Below are 22,530 nucleotides of genomic sequence, written 5' to 3' on the forward strand. Positions count from 1 at the left end.
GATGGATGGATGGATGGACAAATGGATGTATGGATAAACAGGTAGATGGATGGATGGATGGATGGATGGATGGATGGATGGATGGATGGATGAGTAGACGGATGAATGGAAGAGTGGATGGGTGAATGAATGCATGTGAAGATGAGTGGGTGGATGGATGGATGGATAAATAGGTAAATGGATAGATGGATGGATGAATAGGTAGGTGGATGAGTGGCTGGATGGATGGATGGATGGATAGGTGGGTGGGTTGGTGGATGGATGGATGCACGGATGGATGAGTAGATGGATGAATGGAGGAGTGGATGACTGAATGGATGGATGTGTAGATGAGTGGGTGGGTGGATGGATGGATGTATGGATGGATAAGTAGGGAAATGGATGGATGAATAGGTAGGTGGGTGGATGGGGGGATGAATGGATGAGTGGATGAGTGAATGGATGGATGTGTGGATGGATGAACGGATGGACAGATGGATGTATGGATAAATAGGTAGAGGGATGGATGGATGGATAAGTAGGTGGATGGATGCATGGATGGATGATGGATAAGTAGCTAAATGAATGAATGGATGGTACAGCAGGTGGATGGACAGATGGATGAGTAGATGGATGAATGGAAGAGTGGAGGGGTGAATGGTTGGATGTGAAGATGGGTGGGTGGATGGATGGATGGATGGATAAGTAGGTAAATGGATAGATGAATGGATGGATGGGTACATGGATGGACAGGTGAATGAAAAGCTAGATGGATTTCAGATATGAAGATCAAAGCATGAGTTTTAACAAAAACCTGGCTTGGGGCAAAGGTCACTTAAGTAGTCCTTCCCGGTCCAAGGTTACTCACCTTCCCTTGATCAATGAGAAGCAGCCCGACCTGTGACAAGGAGTGAAAGTAGAAGGTCCCACCCAGGGATCCAACTAGTTCTGCCTGTGAAATAAACAAAAAAATATCGCATGTGCATAAAGTACAAACATGTGTTGGAGTCTCAATTTAACTCCACGTTATCTAATAAGCTAAACGGAAGGAAAGCCTTTCTTATTATGATCCATTTCCCCTCCGTGGCAATGTGGCTTGTAGGGGAGAACCTTGAACGGAGACAGCTTTGTGTCGGGGTGTTGGAGGAAGTGGCCTGGCCCAGACTGCTAGGTGCCTGTCTAACTCCTTCCCTCCTGCCTACATCCCTCATTCCTGATTTTTGACTCGTCAGCAAAGCGCCTAGCAGCCAACTTGGAGCATGCGACCAAGAGCCCTAACCTAGGGACAGTGGCACAGCTTGCCACAGCAGCCCCACTGGCTACCTCCAGACTTCCTTCAGGGAAGAGAGAAGACCACTATCTTATCTAAGCCTCTGTTATTTGGGGGAGTTTTTTATTACACGCAGTGCTGTGGATTGAATTGTGTACCCCCAAATTCGTATGTTGAAGCCCTAACCCCCGTCTTAGTCCGTTTGGGCCACTGCAACAAAATGCCACACACAGGGCGGCTTATAAATAATAGGAACTTATTGCTCCCAGTTCTGGAGGCTGGAAGTCCGAGATCAAGGTGCCAGCGTGGTCAGGTGAGGGCCCTCTTGCGGGTCACAGACTTCTTGCTGTGTCCTCACGTGGTGGAAGGGCATGAGCAAGCTCCCTGGACTCTGTTACAAAGGCTCTGATCCCATGCATGAGGGCTCCCCCTTCACGATCTAAGTACCTCCCAAAGGCCCCACCTCCTAACACCATCACATCAGGCATTAGGATTGCAACACATGAATTTTGGGGGTGACACAAGCATTCAAACCATAGCACCCCCAAAGTGATGGCATTTGGAGGTGGGGCCTTCAGGAGGTAATGAGGTTTAGATGAGGTCATGAGGGTGGGACCCTCATGATGGGACCAGTGTCCTTATAAGGAGAGACACCAGAGTGTGCGCGCTCTCTCTCCCCCCACCACGTGAGGACACAGTAAGAAGGCTGCCGTCTGTAAGCCAGGCAGAGAGCCCTCACCAGGAACCGAGTCAGCCAGCACCTTGATCTTGGACTTTCTAGCCTCCAGAACTGCGAGAAATAAATGTCTGTTGCTTAAGTCACCCAGTTTGGGATCTGTTACGGCAGCCTGAGCCGACAAGACATACAGTCAGTCTATCCCAGTTCAACCAGCACAGGTGGCAAGATTTCCTGGTGGCCCATCTGTCACCTCCCGATCAGCCACCCCGACTCCTTCTTCCCTGCAGGCAGAACCCCAAGGGGGCCTTGATCTCAGGGGATGAAGCATGATTGCTCTGGACCACACTCAGCAGTCTCAGCCCCTTGGCCGTGGACTGAGATGGGATGGTGCGTGATTCAGCTCTGGCTGGTGGGAGGGGAGGGCGAGTCTTCTGGAATGAAAAGACAAAGCCCCTCGGCCGTCTTCCTGCCGACAAGGGAGATGTGATGGCTGGAGATGAGCACTCAGCTTGCGGTGTGGTGATGATGGCCTACAGGCTGAGCGGGGCGGATCTTCAGCTGGTCTGTTCCAGCTGTGGAAACACTGAAATAGCTCTGGAGTGGCTGTAAGCACCCGTCTCCAAAGCACGCCTGGGAGACACACACAGGAGGCTGTTCCCTGTGGCTGCTGTAACAAATGACCACAAGCTTAGTGGCTTAAATCAGCACAGACTTATTCTCTTACACTTCTGGAGGTCAGAAGTCCATGATGGGTTTCATGGGGCCAAAATCCAGGTGTTGGCAGGGCTGGTTCCTTCTGGAGGCTCTAGAGGAGAATCTGTTCCTCACCTTTTCCAGCTTCTAGAGGCGTCTATGCTCCTTGGCTCGTGGTCCCTTCCTCCATCTTCAAATCCAGGAGCATAGAGTCTTCCAATCTCTCTCTCTCTCTCTGACTCTGCTTCTATCATCCATCTCCCTCTCTGACTCTGACCCTCCTACCTCCCTCTTATAAGGATCCTTGTGATTATGTTGGGCCCACTTGGATAATCCCTCATCTCAAGATTCTTAACTTAATCCCCCCTGGTTCTGGGGACTCAGGGGTAGACATCTTTAGGGGGCCCATTATTCTGCTGAGCACAGAGACCCCTCCCTCGACCTTCCCATAATCAGGCAACTACGGGATTAACGGCTGGCACAGGAGGGGACACCAGGCATTCCTTCATCACGGGGGCCAGCGTCCATTCTGACTGGACAGTACCCATGCCACACAGTCCCCATGATTAGGGTTTAGAATGTCATGGATCCTGACGCTAAGGATGCTGGAGCAGAAACACATGGCGATTCTGGACCCCTGGGAGCACTGCTGAATGGGGCTGCCTACATCTTGGACGAGAAAGGAGGTGAAAACTTGCCTCCATGAGAGTCAAAATTCCATACATTTCTTGCAAAGCAAAACTACACTAAGATATCACCTTACACCCATTAGAATGGCTATAATCACCAAGATAAACAATAACAAATGCTGGAGAGGATGTGGAGAAACGGGAACCCTAATCCACAGCTGGTGGGAATGCAAACTGGTGCAGACTCTATGGAAAACAGTATGGAGATTCCTCAAAAAATTAAAGATAGAGATGCCTTATGATCCAGCTATCCCGCTACTGGGTATCTACCCAATGAACCCGAAATCAACAATCCAAAGAGGCTTATGCACCCCTATGTTCACTGCAGCATTATTCACTATAGCCGAGAAGTGGAAGCAACCCAAGTGTCCCTCGACTGATGACTGGATAAAGAAGATGTGGTATATATACACAATGGAATACTACTCAGCCATAAACAAAGACAAAATCATCCCATTTGCAACAACATGGATGGACCTGGAAGGTATTATGTTAAGCGAAATAAGCCAGACAGAGAAAGACAAACACGGCATGATTTCACTCATATGTGGAAGATAAAGTAACACACAGACAGAGAGAACAGTTTGGTGGTTACCAGGGGCAAGAGGGTTGGGAAGTGGGCACAAGGGGTAAAGGGAGGCATTTATATGGTGACTGACAAACCATAACGTACAACTAAAATTTCACAATGTTATAAACTATTATGACATCAATAAAAAAAATTCCAGACATTTCTTATCAGCTTGGCGATTTCCCCCTCCAACTGCCGAGGCCAACGTGCAGGTGTGGAGGCAGAAGAGGCACCGCGATGACTTCCAGAGACTAGAGGACAACGGGACATCTGAGCAGGACACAGGAGTCCAGGAGGATAAGTGGAGCTGGCTGCGGTCCTGGCCTCAGCCGTCCTGAGCCCAGCCATTCCCGGAGTCCACACTCAGAAATGGACCTTCGGGCCGGCCCCGTGGCTTAGCGGTTAAGTGCGCGCTCCGCTGCTGGCGGCCCGGGTTCGGATCCTGGGCGCGCACCGACGCACCGCTTCTCCGGCCATGCTGAGGCCGCGTCCCACATACAGCAACTAGAAGGATGTGCAGCTATGACATCCAACTATCTACTGGGGCTTTGGGGGAAAAAATAAATAAATAAAAGTTTAAAAAATAAATAAAAAAGAAACGGACCTTCCCTTTGCTCTCAAAATGACTGTAAGAACCACCACCACCACCACACACACACACAGAGCAAAAAGACTATGGTATTAACAATTGGTATTTAAAAGACATCAAGGAGAAGACTGAACCCCACTCTGGGACTTTACTGCCTCTCCTGGGGAGGGGTTAGTATGTTTTTGGTTGTGCACAGGTTGGTGGTATTGTGTTGGGTGGAATTATGACCTTGTAATAAAGATCTAGCGTCTTTATCTGGAGATTGTGGTTGAAGGAGATGCATATGGGCATCCAGTTGATGCGGGGTGGATTTGTGACGGTGAATTCTGTGTGCCAACTTGACTGGGCTAAGGGAGGCCCAGAGAGCTGGTAGAACATTATTTTGGGGTGTCCGTGAGGGAGTTTCTGGAAGAGATTAGCATTTATTCAGTAGACTGAGTACAGAAGATCTGCTTTCCCCAGTGTGGGTGGATGTCATCTAATCCATCGGGGGCCCGAATAGAACAGAAAGGTGGAGGAAGGGTGAATTTGCTCTCTCTTCTTGAGCTGGGATGTCCATCTTTTGCTGCCCCTGGACACGAGAGCTCCTGGTTCTCGGGCCTTCGGACTCAGAAGGAATTACACAGCCAGGCTTCCTGGGTCTCCAGCTTGCAGATGGCAGATTGTGGGGCTTCTCAGGCTCCATAACCACGTGAGCCAGTTCCCATAATAAATCTCCTCTTTTATAGATTTATATACATTTCTTATTGGTTTTGTTTCCCTGGAGAACCCTAATACAATTGGGGATTTTAATGAAGAGAGTTTTCAACTGAGCACAAACGTTAACTCTGGGTCCTTCTAGTTTTGAACGAAAGTATGTGGCCAGTTAGGTTTTAGGCTTCATTGGGCCTCCTGGGCAGGGCCGAGAAACCAGATTTGGGATGTGATCGGAACTGGAGAGCGGAGTAGACTCTGTCTGCATTCCTTTGGATGTACTGCCCAAGTGTCTAGGGGTGAAGCCGTTCTCTGCGTCGGAATAAAACGCGCTTACCCCCTTAGCTACCCATGGATCCTGTCCACTTCAGCTGTTCCAATCCCAGCTCTGCCAAGCTGTGTGGCCTTGGCAAAGGCCCTGCACCTCTCTGAGCCTTTGTCCCTGTATTACTTTCCTCGGGCTGCCATAATAAAATGCCACATACTGGGGGGGGGGGCTTAAAACAACAGAAATGTAATGTCATGGAAGCCAGAAGTCTGAAATCAAGATGTGGGCAGGGCTGGTTCCTTCTGGAGGCTCGGAGGAAGAAAGCACGCCATACTTCTCTGCTAGCTTCTGGTTTGCCAACAGTCCTTGGCTTGCAGCTTCATCAGTCGAATCCTGCCTCCATCTTCACAAGGCCGTCTTCTCTGTGTGCATCTCTCCCTGTCCTCTCCTCTTTGTAGAAGGACCCCAGTCATTGGATTCAGGACCCACCCTAATCCAGTATGACCTCATCTTATCTTAACTAATTACATCTGCAAAGACCCTATTTCCAAGTCAGGTCACATTCTGAGGTTCTGGGTGGACAACAATTGGGGGGGGGATTCTTATTCAACCCAGTAAAGCTCTCTCATCTGCGAAATGGGGTGATGACGGCACATGATGGTTCGATCTTTCGGAGGGCCTGCGGTTAAGTGTCACAATTAAAATGCAGCCTTTTCTGTGACCCCAGCTTTTTGTCAGCACTCCATAAACAGTCTCCTCTCCTAACTTCGTAATCTCCCTTGCCAGCTCCTTTGATCTGGAAGTTTCCCTGCCCTCCCGGCCAGCTGATGTCTTCAAGAGAAAAAAGCCCCTGTTCACCCACTGCCAGCGAATTCCTCCAGCCACAGAGATATTTTTATGTTCACTTTCTTAGCAAATTCGATGTACCTGTCTTTCAAGGGCAAACTTCTGAAATCTGTATCCCCAGGTATTTGAGAAATAGATGTTGGTCTGAGGTATCTGGTCTCCACGCAAATAAGCGAAAACTGAATCACTTATGTCCTGGAAGAACACACACATAAAATAGTCTCTTTAAAAGGAGATAGAGGCTGGTGGGATTGGGGAGATGTGGTTTAGGGTGCAAACTTGCAACTAGTGCCTAAATTAAGTTCTGGAAATCCAACACGCAGCATAGTGATTATAGACAACAATACTGTAGTATAAACTTCAAAGTTGCTAAGAGACTAGATCCTAATTGTTCTCACCACAAAAAAGAAGTGGTAATTATGTGACATGATGGAGGTGTTAGCTAATGCGACAGTGGTAATCATGTTGCAATATATAAATGTATCAAATCAACACGTTGTATACCTTAAACTTACACAATGTTGCATGTCAATCATATCTCAATTACAAAGGGGGGTGAGATAGATGCCATTGATCAGACTCCTGGGCATTTATCCCAGAAAAATGAAAACTTATGTCCACACAAAAACGTGTACACAAATGTTCACAGCAGCTTTATTTGTGATAGCCAAAAAGTGGAAACCAAAATTCTGTTACATCCACACTGTGGAATATTACTCGGCAATGAAAAGGAATGGACTAGAGAGATACTCAACAAATTGGATGAGTCTCCAGAGAATTTTGCTGAGAAAAGCCAATCCCAAAAGGTTACATATTGAACGATCCCATGTATATAACATTCTTGAAGTGATAAAATTATAGAGATGAAGAACCGATTAGTGGTTGTCATGGGTTAGGGATGGGGTGGAAGCAAGGAGGTACAGAGAGCTTTGGGGCGATGGGACAGTCTAGTGTTTTGATGGCAGCAGTGGTTCCGTGACCTTACACATGTGATAGAATGGCGCAGACTAGACACACACATTGTATCCATGTCAGTTTCCTGGTTTTTGTAACATACCATAGTTATGTAAGATGTAACCATTGGGGGAAGCTGGGGAAAGGGTACATGGGATTCTCTGCTATTTTTTTTAACTTCCTGAGGAGTCTATAATTATTTCAAAATAACAACCTAGGGGCCTGCCCTGTGGCATAGTGGTTAGGTTTGGCACGCTCTGCTTCGGCAGCCCAGGTTTGCAGGTTCGGATCTAGAGCACAGACCTACACCACTCGTCAGCCATGCTGTGGCAGCGATCCATATATAAAAAGTGGAGGAAGAATGGCATAGATGTTAGCTCAGGGCAAATCTTCCTCAGCAAAAAAAAAAAAAAAAGTTCTTGGGTTCAAAATAACAAGTTAGAGAAAAGAAGACAGACGGATATCTTCATGGTGTGTCAGCCAGTTGATCTGAAAGTGGCTTCAGAGCCCCTCCCATATCTGAGGTCCTCTTCTGACCCCTGGGGAAATAACACTGCCCAGGGCCATCATGGTCCCAGCCCTCAAGGCTTACAGTGCCCTAATTTCCAATCACAATTATCTGTGCTCGGGGCAGAGTGAAAAATGACGGACCACACCCAGTACTTACCACACAAGAGGGATGTCCACTGTAACAACAATTGTCACCAGAAATATGAGAGACGGGGTGCTCTATGCCTGAAAGAAAAAGGCCATTTAAAAACTGTGTGAGTTCCTTGAAGTTCAGAGGGAAGGTTAGAGCAGAGTTTCTCAGTCTTGACACTACTGAGATTTGGGGCCAGATTGTTCCAGATTGTGGGGACCGTCCTGGGCGCACTGTAGGATGTTTTGCAGCATCTCTGCTTCTACTGACTAGATGCCATTAGCACCCTCCTCCAGTCTTGACAACCCCAAATATCTCCAGACCTTGCCCAGTGTCATCTGGGGGGCAGCACTGGCCCGGGTTGAGAAACACTGGTTTTGCAGAAACTCTTTTAGGACGCCACCAAAATTGCAGGAAGGGCTCCCTTCTCTTGGTGAGGCAGTCTTTGATTCCGTTTTAAAAGCAGAAGCTTTGGCTCCAAAGAAAACATCAACATGGCCAAAAAGCCCATGAGAAGATGCTCGACATCACTAATCATTAGGGAAATGCAAAGCAAAACCACAGGGAGACACGACCTCACGTCCATTAGGACGGCTATTGTCAAAGAAACAGAAAACAACAGGTGTTGGAGGATGTGGAGAAATCGGGACCCTCGTGCACTGTTGGTAGGAATGTAAAATGGCGCCGCTGCTGTGGAAAGCGGGATGGCGGTTCCTCAAAAAATTCAAAATAGAGATCCAGTAATTCCACTTCTTGGTATGTACCCCAAAGAATTAAAAGCAGAGACTCAAGGAAATATCTGTACACGCATGTCCAAAGCAGTATTATTCACAATTGCTAAAATAAAGAAGCAACCCAAGTGTCCATCAATGCATGAATGGATAAACAAGATGTGGCCCATCCATACAATGGAATATTATGCAGCCTTGAAAAGAAAGGACATTCTGGCACCTGCTACAACATGGATGAATCTAGAGAATATGATGCTCAGTGAAATAAGCCAGACAAAGAAGGACAAATACTGTGTGATCCACTCATAGGAGGTCCCTAGAGGAGTCACATCCACAGAGACAGAAAGTAGGATGATGGGTGCCAGGGGCTGGGGGAAGGGGGATGGGGAGATAGCTCATTGGATGCTGTTAAAGAAACTGATGGAGAAAAGAGAAAGGACAGAGACTAGATTGACTTACATTACAAGGAACCCTGATGGTTCCTCAATAAGTCGCATATGGAGTTGCCATCTGACTCAGCAATTCCGCCCCTAGGTGTCTACCCAAGAGAATTGAAACATATGTCCACACAAAACCTCGTACATGAATGTTCACAGCAGCACGATTCACAATGTCCAAAAGGAGGAAACAACCCAACATCCACCAGCTGATGAGTGGGTAAACAAAAGTGGTCCATCCATACAATGGAATATTACTCAGCCATGAAAAGGAGTAAAGCCCTGACACAGCTACAATGTGATGGACCTCGAAAACAATATGCTAAGTGAAAGAAGCCAGACGCAGAAGGCCACATATTGTACGATCCCATTCATATGAAATATCCAGACTAGGCAAAGCCATAGAGACAGAAAGCGTATTAGCGGTTGTCAGGGGCTGGGGGTGGGGAGTGGGGAATGACTGCTTAATGAGGATGGGGTTTCTTTTGGGGTGATGAAAACGTTCTGGATCTTGATAGTGGTGATGGTTGCACCACATTGTGAATGTTCTAAATGCCCCTGAATTGTACACTTTAAAATGGTGAGTTTTGGGGCCGGCCCCGTGGCTTAGCGGTTGAGTGCGCGCACTCCACTACTGGTGGCCCGGGTTTGGATCCTGGGCGCGCACCGATGCACCGCTTCTCCGGCCATGCTGAGGCCGCGTCCCACATACAGCAACTAGAAGGATGTGCAACTATGACATACAACTAACTACTGGGGCCTTGGGGAGAAAAAGGAGAAAAAAAAAAAAAAGAGGAGGATTGGCAATAGATGTTAGTTCAGGGCCGGTCTTCCTCAGCAAAAAGAGGAGGATTGGCATGGATGTTAGCTCAGGGCTGATCTTCCTCACAAAAAATAAATAAATTAATTAATTAATTAAAACGGTGAGTTTTATGTGAATTTTACGCCCTCTTCTCCCAAAAAGGAAAAAGAGCCATGAGCTGTGGGAGAGAAAAGAACTGAACTGGAAGGTCGAGGGGGAGCTGGAGAGGATGGGGGAGTGAAATAAGAGCCGGCAGCATGGGCACATTTTGGAGGGAGCCAGGGGGAGGCAGAGAGAGTAAGGAAGAGTTTTAGGCAAGTTCTGTCAAGAGTGGGTTGATTGATGTTTTGGGGGCAGATTCCTCTTTGGTTTGGATGCAACAAATTTGTGAGACCAGACCAAGACTGGCCCCCGGGGCAGCCCAGCTTTACTTGGGTTATAGACATTCTCTACGGGCCCATCGGACACTGCATTTATATACAGTATCCACGCCGAGGGCTTGAAACATTCCGAGTATCAATTTGCTGAAGATCACCCGACCACCTTGTTGAGTCTCCCTGGAACGCTGTCATGAAAAGTAAGACCGACCACCTTGTTGAGTCTCCCTGGAACGCTGTCATGAAAAGTAAGACCGAGGCTGAACTAAGGTGTGACCCTCTGTCCTGCTTCTCTGTCCCCTCAGGGGGCTGTGATCAATTCCCCAGCCCGGGCTCAGCAGGCACCTCACGGACGCCGCATTGACTGGGGAAGGGCCCATCTTGTGGCGCCCACAATCTTCCGCCCAAACTGATACAAGTGTAGCAAATGAAGAATGAATTGCCAGATGGCGATCTACCAACCCAGGGGTTCTTGATGGAAGGGATTTTGACCCTCAGGGAACACTGGGCGATGTCCAGGGACGTTTTTGTTGTCAGAACTTGGGGCTGCTCCTGGCATCGAGTGGGTGGGGGCCAGGGACGCTGCTCAACCCCCCACCGTGCCCAGGACGGACCCCCATCACGGAGAAAGATCTGGCCCTGAATCTCAGCACTGCCAGCGTTGAGAAAACTTGTCCTGATCTCTTTCTCACGAGAATGAGTACCCAAGCGCTCTCTCGCCCTTCTTCCCTTTTCCTGGCAAAGAGAAGGCCATCCCTCTGCTTTTCTGAAGAATGCCATCTCCCTGTCTCCATTCTTGACCTCATCTCCTTGCCTCCTCCATCAGGGGTCTCTTTCTCTCTCTTCATAAAGCTTCCCTTCTCTACTCTCCCCTGTCCCTAATGTGAAGTAGGTGGGATTGAATATGCCCATCCCCCAGCCTTGTCACCAAGCATCTAGGAGTCACTCTCGGCCTCCCCGTCCCCCCCCCCCCCGCCCCCACATCCACCTCATCGCAGCTCCCGTTGAGCTCTCTCTCTGGCCTCAACCAATCAGAGCAGGTTTTTGTGCTTGTAACTACAACCCCCACCGGAAACACTCCGTTCCCACCCTCCAGGATGGGGGGCATTTGAATTTTAAAGGAGAAGGTAATGTCCAAGGGTTGACATCCAGGAAGCAGTATTGTTTGTGCTTCTGAAATTAATAACCTCTTCTCCGATGTTGGCTGAACTCAAACAAAATACAAAACACAAAACACATGTACCTACAGAGGCATTCCAGGAATTGGCTTCATAATCATAAATATAGACTTTTTGGTTCACTACTAAGAGCAATACTGAACCGGCAAAATGGGCTGAAGTTACTTCTGGTGTGCCAACCTAAAAATAACGATATGTATCAGTAAGTACATCTTTTTGGACACGGATTCAGAAAGCAATACTTCTAGACACGCAACTAAAAGAAGTCTGCGCCAGCAAGAGTTTGGTTCCTAGATATTGGGAACTATGTGTCCTGGGGTCGGCTGGAACCCAAATGGGGAGGTTGAAATAGGTTTTCTAACTTCAGATAACTAAACCCACTTCATCTTCTTCTATCAAACCCTCTGAGGATAAAGCCTAACGTGTAAATGATGAATGATGAGCATAACTGATAAATGTGTCGCTTATAAGAGAAATGCTGGTGTTTTAATAGATGGCAAAGCCTTCTTTACCAGCAGTAGAATTTCTTGAATTTCTAGAAATTCTGACAACAGTAGAATTTCTCAGGATAGTTACTGAGGGGGTGAAGGTTTTTCTGTTTTGCTTTAGGATGATTTAGGGAGGCCCTGAAATTAGTGCGTGTAATCTATCTATTCACAACACACAACCAATTGTAAGGAGCATTTGCAACAATTCTGCCTCCTTTTTCAGAAGAAAAAAAAAGAGGCTCTTATGGTAGGAAGGGCAGGATAGAATCAGCCCTTCTTTTGCTTAGAAATTGCTCTCAGGGCCGGCCCCGTGGCTTAGCGGTTAAGTGCGCGCACTCCGCTGCTGGCAGCCCGGGTTCGGATCCTGGGCGCGCACCCACGCACCGCTTCTCCGGCCATGCTGAGGCCGCGTCCCACATACAGCAACTAGAAGGATGTGCAGCTATGACATGCAACTATCTCCTGGGGCTTTGGGGGTGAAAAAATAAATAAATAAAATCTTTAAAAAAAAAAAAAAAGAAATTGCTCTCAATATCTTTAAGAGGAACACTGTAAAATACACCCCCAAACGAACAAAAACAAACTAGTGCAAAATTTCCCTCTGAGCATTACTTATTTCAAGCATCCTTCAGATTCTTTGGCAAAATAATTACCTGCAGTGACGTAGGGATGGAAAATGGAGGGAGACTACTGCCAAAGTTATCTCTCGTGAAAAAAACTTGCCTTCTGGAATAAATGACAAAAGTGGTGAATTAGGACAATTTTACACAAGAAAAAAGACAATGGCGGGCTCTCTAAAAATGTCCCATTCAAACAAAATTCCTTTTTAAACAAGGCACCATTTAGGTTTTCTCTATTTATTTCTGCATGAGTCAACCTCTGTAGTCCGGGTATTTGACTTCTTGAAATAACATTATTTTAAAAGCGTGACCACGTCAAATATAAAATTGCACAAAGCGTACATTAAGTGACAGCTTCTCTTCCTCAGGATGAACTTCAGTTTTGTCATTTATATGGCTCTAATCCCACTAAAGTAAACGGTTGCAGATCAGGAATGCGTATATAAGAAAGAAACAATTTATTCCTTCATGCAGGAAACTTTTATGATGTGAAAGGCCATCCATGAATATGGTATATCCAGGTCTCCTGTCGCCCCTTCCAGAAGAGTTTTATGGTTTTAGACAGAGAGGAGTTGCTGAGTTAATGCCTACTTATATTAAAGTTTTGTTGCCATTGTGAATAATATTTTTCATAATTGCCTTTTTGAATCAGTCATGGCTGGTTTACAAGAGAGCTATTGATGGGTTTAACATCTGTCTCGTATTTGGCCAACTTGCTGCATTTAGTTATTACTCCTGGCAATTGATACTCTTGGATTTGGCAAATGTTTCTTTCTTTCCAACTGTGTTTTGTGTTTCATATCTTCTTTGTCATATTGCAATGGCTGGGACCTCCGATACAAAGTTGAATGGGAGTGGTTACAATTCTCCTGGTTATTTTTAACTTCATAGTGTCTCTTTTACAGGGTTAAATACTTTCAGCACATATCCCGTTGACCTCCAAACCAATAAAACATTGGGGGAGGGAGGAACTCTGAAGCATGAATTGTGGAATATTATTATTCTTATTTATTTGTTTGTTTGTTTCTACTTTAGAACCTGTCATTGAGGGCCGGCCCCGTGGCTTAGCGGTTAAGTGCATGCGCTCCGCTGCCGGCGGCCCGGGTTCGGATCCCGGGTGAGCACCGAGGCACCACTCCTCCAGCCATGCTGAGGCCGCGTCCCACATACAGCAACTAGAAGGATGTGCAGTTATGACAGACAACTATGTACTGGGGCTTTGGGGGAAAAATAAATAAATAAAATCTTTAAAAAAAAAAAAAAAAAAAAAAAAAAAAGAACCTGTCATTGAGGTGAGTTTCTTAAACAAAAGTTTCCTGAACCACAATAAGGTTCCTACCTAATTTGACGGTTTTTTTTTTAAACAAACTCTATTTTATTCACTCATTTAGCACACATTTATTGAATACCATGCTTTGGGGACACAAAGACGACCAAACATAGTCTCTGCCCACAAGACTTTCTTTAATTCACTAGAAAAAAATATGAAGAAAGGAGTTTGGGATTGAAATAAATATATAGTGGCTCACTTTTTCCAGAAACCGAGCTAAGAATCCAGAAGTAAGTAACAAGAAGCTTCAGAACGTGCAAAACCGGTAATATAGAGAGTGGGGGACCCTCATGACAGTCTTGCAAAAGACTGGCATGCTGACAACAACAAAAGGTGATGGCTGGCAGCAACCGGGAGAAAAGAGGAAAAAAATTAAAGTTAGATATGTCGAGGCTGGCCCGGTGGCACAGTGGTTAGGTTCGCATGCTCCGCTGTGTTGGCCCGGGGTTCGCAGGTTCGGATCCCGGGCGCCCACCCATGCACTGCTTGTCAAGCCATGCCATGGCAGTGTCCCATATAAAGTAGAGGAAGATGGGCACAAATGTTAGCCCAGGGCCAATCTTCCTCAGCAAGAAGAGGAGGACTGGCAATGGATGTTAGCTCAGGGCTAGTCTTCCTCACACACACACACAAAAAGATATGTCATGGGGCCAGCCCCGTAGCCTAGTCGTTAAGTTCAGCATGCTCCGCTTTGGTGGCCCAGGTTCGGTTCCCAGGCACAGACCTACACCACTTGTTGGTAGCCATGCTATGGTGGCGACCCACATACAAAATGAAGGAAGACTGGCACGGAGGTTAGCTGATGGCCAATCTTCCTCAGTAAAAAAAAAAAAAAAAAAAAAAAAAGGTCATAATGTTATAGCAAAAGATAACGGCCAATCCAAAATGCGACGGCTGCTGCCGGCATCCACCAGGCCACTTGCCTACTCAGAAAACTCGAATGGCCGTCTACATCCTCAAGGATCAAGGGCGAAGATTCTTAACCATCTACAGGGTGGTCCACAGTCTGAAGTCCACCCATCTCTCTACCCAGGACTTCTTACGCTCAGCACTATTGACATTGGGGTCAGCTACTTCTCTCTTGTGGGGGGCTGTCCTGTGCACTGCAGGATGCTGACTAGCATCCCTAGCCTCCACTCACTAGATGCCAGTAGCACGCCCCAGCCGTGACAACCACAAATGTCTCCCACTTTTCCCCAACCTCCCCTGGGGGGCAGAATCATCCCCAGTTGAGAATCACTGCCCTGGTCACCCCTATCACCATCTTGGACTTGCATTTCACACTCCATATTGTGTCTTTCCTTCATGCCACCTGATACTGTCTATTCCCTCTGAGGCCAACTCCCATTCAGCCTTGGAGGCACTCAGTCCTTACGCTGGAAGACAGGAAGTCCAACTCTTAGCCAAGTAGAGCTCTGTGTCCTTCTCCAGGCTGATACCCCACTGTTGCTCCCCAGTCGAGGCCCCTCGACTCAATTTGTTGCCTCTCTGACCTTCCCCAGTCATCCTGATGGGCTGAAATCTTACCTGGGTTTCCATTAGTCCCAGATGCTCTTTCCTCCATGCAGCCTTCCTTGATTTCTCCACAATCCCTCCTCCTCTGGGCTGCCAGAGTGCCGTGTACCACTCTCAGAACCCTATCTCCCTCCAACGCCGCCTCCCTGGGCTCTCGCTGGACCACAGCCTCAGCCCCTCACTTGTGTCCGTCTGCTGTCCCATCTCTCTGCTTCCTAGTCTGCATCCTGTGAAATCTGATCCTGTCACACCCCTGCTTCATGGCTGATGGCTTCCCACTAGAGTTAAACTGGAATCCAAATTTGTCACCACGGCTTACAAAGCTCCATGGGATCTGACACTGTTGATATCTCCCTTCACTCTCCCCCCTGGATCAATGCACCTTAGCTGTTCCTCCAACAGTCAAGCAAGGTCCTGCCTCAGGGCCTTTGCACATGCTGCCCTGCTGCGTATAATGTTCTTCCTCTTGCCTGCAAGGGGAAAGGACACCCCAGGCAGAGGGACCAGCTGGGACAAAGACCTCAGGAAGGATATGCACTAGGAACATAAGTTATAATTGTAGGTTAACTTCCTCGAAACGACATCATTGTGTCTGAGAACACGTGTTGAACATTTTGACACATTCTGCCAAATTGTCCTCCACAGAACGGGGACCCACTTAGCCTTATCCTTACTAACACAACAGGCAAAAACTGATATAACAATTTTATTAAGCATTAGAGTTTCTCATTTCTGGAAGCTGTTGGAATCAGACCCTCTTTGACTCCAATGTATTCTGGGCATCAGGATACCACTTAAGCATGTTATGCTCTAAGCCAGGGGTCTGGCAAGTTTTTTTCTGTAAATGTCATATAGGAAATCTTTTAGGGGCCACATGGCCTCTGTCTTGACCGTTCATAGCGCGAAAGCAGCCATGGACAATACGTCATTGAATGGACGCGGCTGTGTGCCAATAAAGCTTTATTTATGGACACTGAAATTTGAATTTCACATCATTTTCACACATCACAAAATATGATTCTTCTTTGGATGTTTTTAAATCATATCAAAATGTACAGTCTATTCTTAGCTCGCTGGCCGTACAAAATCAGATGGTGGGCTGGGATCTGGCCTGGGGGGCTGCAGTTTGAGCCCCCTGATCTAAAGCAGATGCAATGATGGAAATGTTCTATTTCTGAGCTGTCCAACATGGTAGCCACTAGCCACGCTGAGCGCTGAAGTGTGGTTAGTTAGACTGTATGGATTTTCCCTGTTTAATTTTAATTAAAAATTTTTTGTTTGATTTTTTTTAAATTGTGGTAAAATACACACAACAAAATTTATGTGTTACAATTTATTTTATTTTAATTGTGGTAAAATATATATAACATAAAATTCACCATCTTAACCATTTTAAGTGCACAGCTCAGTGGCATTAAGCACATTCACAGTGTTGTGCAACCATTCCCACCATCCATCTCCAGAACTTTCCATCTTCCCAAACTGAGACTCTATCCCCCTGAAACACTGACTCCCTGTCTCCTGCCCCAGCCCCTGGCCCCACCATCTACTTTCTGTCTCTGTCGATGTGACTCCTCTAGGGTCCTCCTGTGAGGGGACCACACAGTGTCTGTCCTTCTGTGTCTGGCTCATGTCACTGAGTGTCATGTCCTCAAGGTCCATCCACATTGGAGCAGGTGTCAGACTGTCCTTCCTTTTCAAGGCTGCATAATATTCCACACTGTGGATGGACCACGTGTGTTTATCCATCCATCGGTTGATAGGAAAGTTAAATTTAAATAGCTACATGTGGCTAGTGGTGTTTCACAGGGCAGCTGAGTTCTAAGGGAAAGACACAGAATTTGCATCTTATCCTTTGAGATGCTCCTGCTACAGAAGGAGCAGCTGAGTCCTCACCCTGCCCAGGGCCAGCCTAGCTGCCCCCGCTCCCCAGCTCCTCCCTGGGAGAGCCGGCTGGTCTCCACGGTCATCCCATGCCCCAGGCCCTTCCTCTCAGCGGGAACCTCCTCCAGACTCCGCCTCCCTGGCTGCTGGGCCTCTCTCTGTAGTGATCTCTCTTCTCTCTTCTGCCCTCTTGCTTCTGGAGAGTCACAGAAACTTTGGACCTCCATTTCTTCGCCTTCTCTCTCGCCTGCCCCTCTGCCACCAGGGCCTGCTTATCCGCCCACGGGCCTGGCTTCTCGGTGACAGCCCTCCTCCTCGGCTCCTAGGTCTCCTGCTTTCCAACGCCTTTCTCTTCTCCCACCTGCTCCGCAAAACCAATTCTCCCCAGAGCCTCTGGCCGCTGAACACGTGATCCTGGGTGACCGCAACCATGCCCACGGCTGCACCACCGTTCACAGGTAGATGACCTTCTGCTCCCATCTCCCGCCTTATGTGTCCTCCATGTCCCGCAAGCAGCAAGCCGTCCTGGGCCACCACCCCTCTCCCTGGTTCTTTTCACCAGAAACTTGGGGGCCGTCTTAAACCCCTTGCTCACCTCCGTTCTGTGCACACCGTGAGTCGTCAAGTCCTGCTGAGTTGGCCCCTTCTCTTCTATGTAGCCTTTCCTTCTATTTAGGCTTCATCGTGTTGTGTTGTTTTGTTTTTTTCCCCAGGCTTTCGGAAATCCTCCTAAACACAACTCGTGTAGCCTCAGATCCTCCACTGCCTTTAGGATGTGGGCCAAACATCTTGGTGTGGTGTCCACATATGGTTTTCTAACCTTGCACCCTGACAACCCCAAGTGCATGCTGAGCATGGTGCTTCCATTCCTTTGAATGCTCTGCTCCAAGCCCATTCACATTTGGTTCCCCCTCCACCCACAGCGAACTCCTATTCATCCTTCAAAACCCAGTCTGGGCATCAATTGCCCAGTGGAAACTTCCTAGGCAATTTTCTTCTCTGGGCCCCCCCATGAGTGCTTATATCAAGCATTCTGACAGGTGGTACCACACTATAATTATTTTAGTTACTTGCTGGTCTCTTCTTCTCCCTTCCTCTGATCCCCACCCCAACTGTGGACTCCCTGCAGGCCAGCAACTAGCAACACAGGACAGAGCCATCTTCCTTAATGTTTGTTGAATGAATGAGTGAGGGTAAATCTAACCTTTTAATAAAAAAGAATAAATGAGTGAGGGTAAGTCTAATTTTTTAATAAAACTCTAACATTTTAAGAAATAAAAACACATTTTAAGTATTTATTTAGACATTACATAAAATGGTCACTTACCCCAGATAGAGGGCTATGTTCTTCTTGCAAGGATGTTTAATCAAGTGTGTTGTCATCGATGAAAAATACAGATGGTCCTAGAGAGACAGTCACAAAATCTTAATAATATCAATAACAACAAACACTTGATAAAAATAATTTTCTAATGTGCAACACTGAAAATGTAAAAGTGAAGCCTGAATTAGGTAGGTGGATTGTATCAATGTTATTTTCCTGTTCTGATATTTTATTCTGGTTATGCCAGATACCTGGCAAGGAAGGGTACCTGGGACATCTCTGGATTTTTGCAACTTGCTGTGAATCTATGCTTACTTCAAAATAAAGTTAAAAAGATTCACATGATAATAATTCATAGCACATCTTATTTTGTGTACGTTATTGTTTATTTACAGATCATTAGTTATTTGAAAGAGAGGCCAGAAGAGAATCGTAAAGCTAACATGTTAGAAACCAGTCACTTGAAGATGACTTAGAAATGCTGACACCACTTCTGAAATATGCGACGTCAATGGGAAACACATTTGAACTGATGAAATATTTTTCCTTCATGCATTTTAGGCACACGTGTTGTGAAGGAAGTTTCCCGTTGCACTATGTCGTGTAAAGAAAGTAACAAGAGTTTGCTTCCTGTTCCTCTGCATTGAAACTCTCCTACCCAACAGAACACTGGATACAAACTCGGGGACTGAGTTCTAAACCCAGCTCTCGGGCCGGCCCTGTGGCTTAGCGGTTAAGTGCGCGCACTCCGCTGCTGGCGGCCCGGGTTCGGATCCCGGGCGCCCACCGACGCACCGCTTCTCCAGCCATGCTGAGGCCGCGTCCCACATACAGCAACTAGAAGGACGTGCAGCTATGACATACAACTATCTACTGGGGCTTTGGGGAAAATAAATAAATAAAATTATAAACCCAGTTCTCTCTCCTGGCTTTGTTCAGGTTAATCGATCTCTCTTAACTAGTTGGTGAAATGGGAAAGATTAACTCCTACTTCAAAGGGCGGTGGTAAGGATGAGATAAACTAATGTTCTATGCCTGACACAACACTGGCACCCAAGAAATACTAGCAAGTGTTAGTTCTGATCCAGTGAACAAAGTGAAGAATGAATGTTAAGTACGGAGCCACGTACCCCTTGAATATGCTGCCTGGTGTGAAACACCTTTCCCGTCCTCACCGTGTGGATACTAGAAGCAAGCAACAAGAGACCATCGGTCAATGTTTATTGAATATTCAGCATCACCCCTACCAGGTTGCTTCTGGGTTAACTTTGAAGTACCAGCTCTTGATCTTTTAGGGTTATGGGAGCCCCTGGAAAGTCTGATGAAATTGTGGGCCCCCCTCTCCCAGAAACAGACATTTGTGTACACAAAAACGGAGAAACAGACATTTGTGTACACAAAAATGGAGAAACAGACATTTGTGTACACAAAAATGGAGAGGCGATTCCTGAGAGCTCACAAAGGCTCATTTGCACCCCAGATTAGGAATCCCTACTCCAAGGTTTTTTCTCTTTTTGGGGGGTGGTGTGGGGTGGGTGTTGGTGGCTGGGAGAATGTTGGTATGGTTCGCAGCAGAGGCTCTCAATTTTGGATGTGCGTCAGAAGCGTCTTGAGGGCTTGATAATCCAGGGCATCGAAATTCTAACAAATTCCCTGGGGGATGCTGCTGCAGCTGGTCCAGGGCCACACTTGGAGAACGAGCGTGGGGAAGTGGGAGAATTGGATATAACCAAGCTTTTCAGACTTTGAGATAAATCCTACTGGTAAATCTTTTTTTTTTTTTTTGTGAGGAAGATTAGTCCTGAGCTAACATCTGTTACCAAGCCTCCTCTTTTTGCTGAGGAAGATTGCCCCTGGGCTATCATCTGTGCCCATCTGCCTCTACTTTATACGTGGGACGCCGCCACAGCATGGCTTGATAAGCAGGGTGTAGGTCTGTGCCTGGGATCCGAACCTGCGAACTCTGGGCTGCCAAAGTGGAGTGGGCAAACTGAACCACTATGCCACTGGACCGGCCCCCCTACTGCTAAATCTTACTGGAAAACTCTACTCCCCGCTTACTAGCTATGTGCCTTTAGGCAAGTGTGTTTTTAATTTCTCTGGGTCTGTTTTCACATCTATAAAATAAGGTTAAGGAATCGCTACTTCATGAACCTTGTAAAGATGAAATGAGACCATGCACCGGAAGTGCACAACAGGGTCCTGCTGAATGTGACAGCCCACTCCAGGCAGGACTTCCCTGAGGGCAGGACATGGGCCTCAGCGTCTGTCTACTCCCCACAGCACCTTGTATACAGTATTTACTAATCTAACATCTACTGAAAACTAAAAATATTCCGGGTAAAGAGAGAATAAGATAAACACTCCACACCCGCAGGGAGCAATAGAAAAAAAAAATTTGTCAAAAGAAAAGCATCACAAAAGTTACTGATCGGCAGGAGAAAGCAGCTACAGGGAGGAGGGGGGCTTTACGTAAGGAAATGTGCTGTTTAAGTCGCGATCTGAATGATAAGGAACCAGCCACGGAGAAACCTGGAAGCAAAGCGTGCCAGGCAGAGGGAGCAGCCAGCGCCAAGTCTCCCCGCTCCCCCAAACCCGAGGTTGGCGGGTTCAAGGGACGGCGTGGCTGGAGCAGTGACTCAGGGGTGGGCAGGGGGCAGATCAGTGGTTGTCAAGTCCCCAGGGGACGCTCGGCAATGCCTAGAGACATTTTTCATTGACGGTCAAGCCCGGGAAGGAGGTATTACCGGCATCTAGTGGGTGGAGGCCAGGGATGCTGCTAACCTCCTACAATGCACAGGACGGCTCCACCCCCGAGAATGATCCGGCCCCAAATGTCAGCAGCGCTGCTGAGAAGCCCTGGGCCACATCATGCGAGGAAACGCAGGCGGCGCAAGGGTTTCGGGTTTTATTCCGGGAAGGGGAAGGGGAGTGAGGGGCTCGGATTCGTTTATGAATAACCCCTCCGGCTGCGGGGCGGAGGAAGGACAGGAGGGCACAGCCAGCGTGGTGGCGGTGGAGGTGGCTTCAAGGGGTCGGAATCGGGCCGAACTTTCGAGGTGGCAACGGGAGGACCTTGTGATGGGCTGCAGGGGGTGGAGGGCGGTCTCCAGTTCGATTCCCAGAGAGTGAACGGGGAAGCCTCAAGGAGGTTGGGGAGCCGAGGGTTTCTTGGCTTCCGCTGAGACGAGCCAGCCCCCTCCCCGACCCCTGGGAGCGCCCCAGCCCGGGGATGGCAGCCCCACCGGCACAGTGGCTTAGCTCTGGCCAGCGGGTAGAGCCGCAACGCAGCCGCCGCCTCCACCATCAGCAACACCATCAACATGTCACTCGAGCTTCCGCCGCTACTACTGGCCCTCAACCGCCGCGGGCAGTCGCTTCGCAGTCTGGGCATGCGCACATCAGAGCCTGAGCATGCGCACGGCGGCTGCCGCGGAGCCTGGGCATGCGTACACGGCCGCCCGCGAGCTGCCTCCGGTCTGAGCATGCGCACCTCGTCTCCTGGGTCCCCTGAATCCACCACCTCAACAAGCCCCCCCCCACCCCGCCCCGAGCCTGGGCATGCGCACACACACGCTCACGCTCTTCCTGGAGTCTGAGCAAGCGCTCGTCGTCTCCCGAACCCGCCTCCAAAGTTTGGGCATGCGCACAAGGCCGCCAGTGGGCCGTCTACAGTTTGAGCATGCGCACAGCGTCTCCCAGGGAGCCCGAATCTGCCAACCAGGACGCGCCCTAGAGCCTGAGCATGTTACCCAAGTGTATGACGGGGGCTGCCCACTCGTTTTCAAAGCTCCGCCTGCAGCAACAGCTGCTCTCTTTTTAGGGGCCGTGGCGCGTGTCCACAGCCCTCCACGGGACCCGAAGGGGTCTTGAGCGCGCTAGCTGAGAGGCAGGAAGAGGTGGATGCGATGATGAAGCTCGAACCCCGCCCCCACGGCTCGGCGTAGGCCCCGCCTCCACGTTCTTCCAAGCT

The 22,530-nt window shown here is 48.0% G+C and overlaps 1 protein-coding gene across 1 annotated transcript in view; it reads right to left on the bottom strand.

Moving 5' to 3' along the window:
• The window catches only part of CATSPERD (catsper channel auxiliary subunit delta), a 47,344-nt gene extending 25,340 nt beyond the window's left edge, over positions 1-22,004 (bottom strand). The window contains exons 1-8 of the mRNA XM_014796067.2: positions 21,803-22,004; positions 19,688-19,742; positions 18,561-18,637; positions 12,538-12,610; positions 11,462-11,576; positions 7,899-7,966; positions 6,359-6,472; positions 848-931 (exon numbers count right to left, since the gene is read on the bottom strand). Coding sequence (XP_014651553.2) covers positions 848-931; positions 6,359-6,472; positions 7,899-7,966; positions 11,462-11,576; positions 12,538-12,610; positions 18,561-18,637; positions 19,688-19,742; positions 21,803-21,951 — 735 coding nt within the window. The 5' untranslated portion in view covers positions 21,952-22,004. The remainder of the gene's footprint in view (positions 1-847; positions 932-6,358; positions 6,473-7,898; positions 7,967-11,461; positions 11,577-12,537; positions 12,611-18,560; positions 18,638-19,687; positions 19,743-21,802) is intronic.
• Positions 22,005-22,530: the final 526 nt, after the last annotated feature.

This window comes from Ceratotherium simum, chromosome 39, assembly GCF_057802395.1.
Source record: "Ceratotherium simum simum isolate JZ-2026a chromosome 39, ASM5780239v1, whole genome shotgun sequence".
Taxonomy (NCBI): Eukaryota; Metazoa; Chordata; class Mammalia; order Perissodactyla; family Rhinocerotidae; genus Ceratotherium; species Ceratotherium simum.